General features: G+C 50.3%; 1 protein-coding gene across 12 annotated transcripts in view; it reads right to left on the reverse strand.

Moving 5' to 3' along the window:
* ATXN2 (ataxin 2) overlaps positions 1–987 on the reverse strand; it is a 49,800-nt gene extending 48,813 nt beyond the window's left edge. For 8 of the 12 annotated variants that reach the window (XM_041410208.1, XM_041410207.1, XM_041410206.1 and 5 more), the window contains exon 1: positions 23–985. In XM_041410208.1, the coding sequence (XP_041266142.1) occupies positions 23–771 (749 nt within the window). In that variant the 5' untranslated portion in view covers positions 772–985. Of the gene's footprint in view, positions 1–22 lie in introns of all 12 variants that reach the window. The other 4 variants (XM_041410205.1, XM_041410199.1, XM_041410202.1 and 1 more) reach the window with 2 other exon arrangements.
* Between the last annotated feature and the right edge of the window lie 7,135 nt (positions 988–8,122).

Below are 8,122 nucleotides of genomic sequence, written 5' to 3' on the forward strand. Positions count from 1 at the left end.
TCCCGCGGCACTGCGCACCCACCTGCCCATGTTCTGCCTCCCCGCGGCTGACGGGAGGCCGGGGCCGCCGCCGCCGGGGGGCTTGCGGTTGTTGCCGGCGGGCTGCGCCGCCGCCGCCGCTTGCTTGAGGGACATGGCGAGGAGGGAGGGAGAGCGCCGGGGGTCGCGCCGGGCTGGGTGCGCTCGGCCGGTCCGCGCTGCGCTGGCGGGGCCGGGGCGCCGCTGGCTCGGCCGGTTGCTCCCAAACAGTGCGAGCGGGGCGGAGGGAGCGGAGCGCGGCGCGGAGGGATCCGGCGGCGGCGGCGCGGGACGGCGGCAGCGCCCGTCCGGCCCGGCCGTGAGGCCCCGGCAGGGTCGGGAGAATCCCCTCGCCCGCTCAGCCCCCTCCGTGCCCGCCGGTGACACCGGGCGGGTCGTCCCCGCACGGCTCCCGCGGGCTCCGCTCCCCGCGCTGCGGGCCCGCAGGCCGCGGCCTGGTGGGGCCCGGCCGCGCTCGCCCCTCCCCGGGCCCCAGCGAGCAGCGGTGGGAGGGCGGCGGGCTCGGCCCGCAGCGCATCGTTCAAAAGAAACCAAGCGTCGAGAGACAACGAAATGGAGGAAAAATGGCCGAGCCCCGGCCGGCTGCGAAAGGCCGGTGGAGGACGGCAGGCCCCGCCGAGCTGCCCTGATCCGCAGAAGAGCCAGAGCCATCGCTGCCAAACACATCCCTGCTCCCGGGGGAAAGCAAGATGGGGCCGGAGGATGGCTGCTTTCCCTGCAGTGCCCCTCCATCTTACAGATTTCGGAGCAGTCAGGGCTTCCCCTCGTAGTAGAGAAATTTAAATTTGTATTGGGTAAAATATTTAAGCTCCAGATGCCGGTTCTCCCCTCACTCCGTGTTTGCTGTCCACCATCAGCAGGCTCCCTGCAGAAATCCAGGGTGCAGTGGTTGTGTGTGGAACCTGCTTGGTGCAGAGCGGGAATTTCACCAAAAATTGCCCATACACAAAAATAAAGCCCGGTCTGTCCTATTAAAAAAAAAAAAAAAAAAAAAAAAAAGCACATACAGGATTAGTAAGAACAGATGCAACTTGAAAACCAAGTGCTAAATTGATTTATAGCCATGGTTACTCGAAATGCTCAGAGTTTAATCTATTCATAGAAATGCTCTAGAAATCCCACAGGATTCCAATGGAATAAAAAGGAGCAGTGCTCTTAGGCAGGCATTATTTATACACCTTGCTCCTAAAGCAACAGCTTTCCCATGCAGTTGGAAGAGTTGTGGGTGGTAGCACACAATGGTAAAAAGATAAAATATTGAACAGCTTTCTTAAATTAGCATTTTCCTTACATTTTACCTTTTAAACTGATTATTTTGTTTTACCTCACAGGCCTAAGTAACCTTGTGGTTAATGCTTTATGAGCTAGATGACAGATCCTACCCAAAATGGGCTCAGCATGAAGAATTTTCCCATAGAAAATACTCTTAACAGAGAGGATTTTTTTAATCCTTTCAGTGAACTCACGAGGTGCTTCACTATGTCATAGCCATGGAACTGAGTGAGAAGGACACTCAGGATTTCTGGAGCCCAAGAGTTTCTGTGGGAGACATCAGCACCTGCAGAGCCCAAAGTTACCAATTTTGGGAGCATTTACTACAAGAGCAGGAATCTGGTTCACTGTGTGTGATGGGATAAATAAATCCCTAAGAGCAGCTAAGAAAAATCCCTTTTATATATATATATTTGTGTAAAACCCGCTAGCATGAAAAAGCACTTAACCAACATAAGACAATATTTAACAATATAGTAGTAGTAATAATGACAACAACAATAATAATAGTTGTAGTAGGATATAGAAGTATATAAAAATATAAGAAATATATAGAGCCCAAAAGAGACTCCATAAATGAAAATGTTGAAGGGTCTGTGCAGGGCCAGAAGTTGGACTGGATGATCCTTATGAGTCCCTTCCAACTCAGGATATTCCAATATTCTGTGAACCAATCTCTTTAGCTTGTAAGTTCTACAGCTTTGGGTTAGTCCTGAACCTTGTGCAACTCTGAAAAGGAAGTTGTTAATAAAAAGCACCAGGAAGTCTGATAAGAGAACGAGTAGAACTCATCCACTAAAGGTGGGGTTTTTAGAGGACATCACTTCAATGCTTTTCCAGCCTGGAACGTTCACAGCTCACAGCAGTTAGTGACCATTTCTGTGGCTGGAGGTTAAGGACCACAAAAGCACCTGCAGCAGTTTGAAGGGGCTGTGGGGCAAAGATGGAGCCCTTGGTAGTCAAGAATGTCAAAAAATACAGAACCAAGTTGCACAGGCAGAGACAGCTTGTAAGACATGACGTGAGCACGCTAAAGTACATTTTAGGGTGACATTATGTGCTCAGAAAGCAGGGTATGAATAGGCTGGTGCTCACATCCTCAGTCATGACTCAAGAGCAGTTGCAGTTTGACTTGTTTTCCCCTTCAATGTATTCTTTGTTTTCTTAAGCTCTGTTTGGCTTTCGTTGTGCCCTCCCTTTTTTCTTTGTTGAGCATTCTTATAAAAAAGCAGGTTAAAAGTAAATATAGAAGTGATCGTTTAAAATAGCTCAGCAGTGACCACCAGAGAAGCTGCAGGGTGGTTTCAGCTCCTCCATGGACACTGCTCTTCCTGTGTCTGCAGTGACCTCCCCACATTCCCAGAGTATGGGGTTCTACTGCTGTTAGAGCACATCATTCCCTTTACTTCCTCCTGAATATGCTTTTCTTGATAGCCCACCATTCCCAGTATTTATTATTTTATGGCTTGGTTTTATCAATTTCTCAACCTTTTTTGTTGTGCTCTTCCCCACCATTTATAGCTGACACTTTGGATGTTAATGATGTGACAGAGTAGCCAACAGTGGATGTGGTGGTTTAGCTGGAGAAACATCCAGGATTCAGTCAAGAAAGAAAGGAAACAATTCCTAATGGAGAATTATGTTCCCTTTTGCCTCTCCTGTGGGATCCAGGTTAGAGCTGCTCCTTTCCAGGACTGCTATTTCCCTCCAGATGTGTGACTACGTGTGCAGGCTGTATTTGCATGTGGAGATGAATGAGGCTGATAATAGCAGCACTTAGCAGGAAGTGCCGTGTGATGTAACATTTCCTTGATCTAACCTGCTGTTCGTCTTGTGCTCCCTTCCCTGAGCTACCCAGGGTGATCCTCAGCAGCATCCAGCAAGACAAAACACGCCTGGCTACACAGGGACAGCAGCACAGGCACGGGGGTTTGCTTGGAGCAAAATCAGCTGCTGGAGAAGCTCAGAGAACTGAGCTTTTTCACACACGTGTTTTCTCTTCCCTGAAGATTTCAGTTCTTCAGTGCCATTATCCCCACGCCTCCTCTTGGAGGGTAAAGCTTTGTGGACAGTGCTGTGAGCACGGGGATCTCCAAACACTTGGAAGGATATTAAGAGTACAAATCAGGGCTGACACACAGGCAGCACTTCCCAGAGAGATACGATGTAGCTCATCAGCAAAGCTGCCCTGAGTTCTGACTGATGACACAGCCCTGGCCAGACCAGAATTGGTGCCACAGCAAAACCAAACCCCAAATTCCAAACCAGCCACGTGGGACAGCTGCTGCCACCCCTGCCTTTCCCCCCTGCCCTGATCTTCCCATTGCCTCCAGCTCCCAAATTCCCAGCTCAGCTCTGAGCAGAGACCAGCTGCCGTCAGATGCAGTTTTTTATCTGCACTTGCAGTTTTATTGCCATTTCTTCCCAATTCTCAGCCCTGCAGCTCAGTGCAGCCAGGGTGATGGATGACCCTGCTGGGCCATGCATCCAGCTGCTTCTCCTGCAACCAAGAGCAGATGAAGGGAAATGCTGATGTCCACGGAGCTCTGGAGGGAGGCACGGAAGTGCCCGAGCTTTTGCACCCATTATCAACCCTTGAATGACCCTTGCTCTCAATTTCCACAGCCTTGGACACAACAAGGGCATTTCCTTCCTCAGCCAGCAAAGCTCCAGGATCCATCTGATGAAGCCATGGCTCTGCAGCGATTTTTGGGACAGAGCTGCAAACTGGGAGACACCAACTCTGCCCAGCAAAGCACTGGAAATCGCCAGCTGGGCTCTTTTTGCCTTTAGATTTCACATTTTTAGGAAAAGGAGGGGGGAACCCAGCCTGGCTCCTGCTAAGCAGCAGCAGCAGCACACAAAGCAATCGTTATGCCAAGATTTAGCTGTTAAATCCCTCAAGATCTGGTGCTCACAGAGCATAAACAACCTTTGCCTCCCAGCCTGGCCGAGCTGTACCTCCAGGTTTCCCAGCACAGCCACACAGACCCTCCCATACCCATCCTCTCCCCAGCCCTTCGCTGAGGCTGCCGTGCCAACAAGAAAGCCAGTTGCCATGGCATTTTTTCCCCCTACAGACAGATGTCCATTAAAAACCAAGTCAGCCTCAGGTTTGCTTCACAGAGCAGCTTTCAGTTATTATTACCAGCCTGCAAGGAATTTCCACTGTAGCCCTTCACCTCAGATGTTTCAATGCACTTCAGGATTAATCCCTGGGGATTAGAAGGAAACTACTATAGAGCAGGCACAGGTATGTTCAGAGGACAAATTCAGGATTATGATTGTGGTTTATGTTTTTGGCAGATGACAACCACATGACTGTGTTTGGAAAGGGTTGAATTTGTTACCTCTGGTGCTCTTTCTCCTGTTCACTGTGCTAAAATCATCAGGCAAATTGGAAGTGAGACGTGAAACTTTCCCCTCCTCTGGGATGTCTCACCTGGGCTCAGGTCTGGGATTTTGGCTTCAGGAGGAACCTGCCTGTCCTGGACAGGGGCATTATCTGAGGCTCCATCCATGGAGAAGGGAAAGCCCAGGCAGCTTCTGTGAGCAGGGCCAAGCACTTCCAGCAACCACATGGCTCAAGGAGCAATGTCTTCTTCCTTGGCCACATTTTTATTGAAGAATGGAAAAAGGGATGAATGGATCCCATACTCCCCCTCAGCCCATCCTGGGGGCCAAGGGCCTGTTGGAAGTGTCCCTTGGGAAAAGCAGAGGAGCTTTCTACTGCAGTGCTGGCAGCACATCCCCAGCATCTCTGCAGGGATGGGTTTGAAGGGAACAGTCAGGTATTTTTATTTGGACTCCAACAGTGCTGAATGTGTGAAAATTAAACACTGAAATTAACTGTACAGTGGAATTAGTTTTCCTTACTTAGCATGCAGTGCTAGAAATCCTTAGTGATGTCCAGGGAGGGATCTCCTCTCTCACATCTGGCTCTGAACTTGGCAGGGCTTCCACAGCAATCCTTGTTTAAGCTGTGGCACTGGTGAAACCTCAGCCTTCAGAGATTTTGGAGTCACCATTGCAGCTCAGAGGCCTGCATCCAGGCTCAAAGGGAGGTTTCCACTGGAGCCTGGATCTTTGAAGGAGCCAAGTGCCACAATTCCAGCTGCAGGAATGACAGCTCCTCGTGGCTCTGGGAAGCAGCAGGGTCTGAGCACACCCTGGCTGCAGGTCCCAAGGGATCACTCCCTTCCAGGCTCTCAGTCACTTCCCAAGGCAACACATTTGGATTTTTCCTCTCACTTACAGCAAGAACAGCTGCAAATATGATCAAAAATATCTAATCCTCTTAACTGCTTCTGCAGTTTGACTTGATCACTGCAGAGGAAAGTGCTGCGATTGCAGAGTGCTGCCTGCATTCCCACGTAAGCCTCAGCTTTTACACCATTGATCGTTCCTCCACATTGATTTTTTGGAAGGAGGAGAAGGTGTTTGGCTCCTTGTAATGAAACTGAGGGTTTTTTTCAGGAAGGGTTGGAGGCCAGGAGCTCCCAGATCCCAGGGCAGCACCTGGCTCTTGGTGCTCCTTCACTGAACAAGCGGAATCCAGCTGGGATTTGTTCTTCACCAGAAACCAGAACACGTTTGAAAGCTGCCAAGGAGAATTGCTTGGGAAAAGTCCTTTTGCTCCTTGTGCAAGCCCTGCACTTGCCAGAGGGAAACTCTTGGCACAGCTGTACTTGGACAAGACCATCCAGCTTCCCCTCCAGCTGCAGCAGCATCCCTGTGTCCTGTGGATAACTCCAGCTCACCCATCTTGCTTGGCCACATCTCCCACTCAGCTCCTCCAGCTCTCACAACTGAACTCCACACAGACCATGGATTCCAGCCAACAGCACCAGGAGTTTCTCCAGCCTAAGTTAATTCTGCTTGGGCCAAGATTCCCAGTAGTGCAGAGGAATTGTTCTGGTAGATCTAGTCCTGGTGTAGATGCTAAAAGGATTTATTGTGGGTTTGGTTAATTTTACAGAACTCTGACACGCAGATCATGAAGATGCTTTGGAACCTCAGTCATACCTGTAAGTGGGGATCTCCCAACACCCCAAAGAGGAGCCTTTCCCAAGAGGAAACCCAGAGGGTTTCCTTCACCTGCTTAAACCCCTCTCCTGTACATGGCAAGAGGCTCTTCTTCCCCGAGAATGTCCCACATCAGTGGAGACTGATAAATATCACAAATAACACATAAAAGAGGGAAGAGGAGACTGGGAGGCAGAGGCCTGTAAATTGTTGTCAAAAATATCATCTTTGCATCCAGGAGACCAAGGTATGTCCCACACTGGCATTGTCCTCCAAGGCCATTGCCACCACACAGGGACACAGAAAACAGGCAAAGAAACCAGCTCTTTGCAGTTTGTCTCCAGGAAAAGTCAGCACCACCAGGATCTCAGGTTGGGAATAAAGCATGTGCTTAACACAGCTCATTCTCACCCACTGCCCTCGGGCCCACAAACCCAGAGAACCTCTCCAACCACCAAACCAGCAAATTACTGAACCTGCAAAGACCAAAATCTCAGTTTCCTGGTGAGCTCAGAGCTCAGCTCTCAGCAGCAGCAACAAAGCTTTTCACGGCTTCCCAGCCTCAGCACAGCTCAGGAAACCCTCCCCAAAGAGCCCCCACCTACCCCAGCTCCAGCTCCAGCTCGGCAGCAACCCCCAGGTGCAGCAGTTTTGGAGGAGCTCTTGGCCCTGAAGAAGGTTCAACAGGACCCAATTTCCTGGTGGGGAAGTAAACATTGTTCTCCTGGAGGTGTTTGATGTTTTTAACCAGCTTGGGATGGAAGGAGTTTGACTCTCCAGCTCCCTGGGAGAAGGTGGAAGGAAACCACGCGAGTGTGTTGAGGTTTGTTGTCTAACTCAATTAACCAATTACTTCCAGGTCAAGAAGGGGCAAAGCTATAACTGCTCTTGGTGCTATAAATAATGTTTGCTCAGGGGTGGTGCAGGGGCAGGAAGCTGTAGGTGTGGGGTTTTTGCTGGAATGAAAGCAAATATCTCTGATTGCTTCCTGCTCCCAGCAAACCTGTCCCTGTTTTACTGTTGCTCCTTGGATTCTGGGGTGAACCCAAGCACAATTCTTGCCTTGGGAAATGTGTATAGGAATTCAGGCTGGGGGAGGAATACACAAATATCCCTCCTGTGCTGAAAAACACATCCCAAACACTGCTGGCTGTCCTGGTGTGGGATCTCCTTTGGAGCAGCTGGATGAGTTTACCTTTAAAATGCAGTTATTAGACCAAAATTTATGTTAAAAAAAAAAGGGGGGGGGGGGGGGGGGGAAGGAGTTTTTGGGGAAATTGGTGTGAATTTCTCAGAGCTCAAGAGAAAACAGACAAGTTAGTTGGTCAAGACCAAGGCAGGAATTTTCCAGTGGGCCTTAGGGAATTTGGCTTCAGGGGAAAGGTAAAGGGTGTGGGAGAGCAGAGTAGCCCCTTGGAGGGGGCTCCAGCTCAGACAGATGGACACCTTCGAGGGCACTCCATGTCCACTGTGCTCACAGCACCATGCAAGGTTTTCCTTGGGCACAAGCCAGAGATGTCACCTCACTGAGGACTTTGGCTCCTCTGCAGAATGGTGACATGGAGGGGATTAATTGGTATTAAAGGACAGGTTCTTCCCAAGGGACAAAAAATTAATGAGACCCTGGAACCAGAAACAGCAATGCCAGGTGTGCCACCCCGAACTGCCAACCCAGCTTTGCCATGGCTCAGGTGGAACATTCCTGTCATGGAGCAGTGACAGTCCAGCCCTGGGCCCCAGCTCACCCCCAGCTGCCCAAAACTTCCCTCCCAAGCAGGGGAGCAGA

This window comes from Onychostruthus taczanowskii, unplaced genomic scaffold, assembly GCF_017590055.1.
Source record: "Onychostruthus taczanowskii isolate IOZ18803 unplaced genomic scaffold, ASM1759005v1 scaffold32, whole genome shotgun sequence".
Taxonomy (NCBI): domain Eukaryota; kingdom Metazoa; phylum Chordata; class Aves; order Passeriformes; family Passeridae; genus Onychostruthus; species Onychostruthus taczanowskii.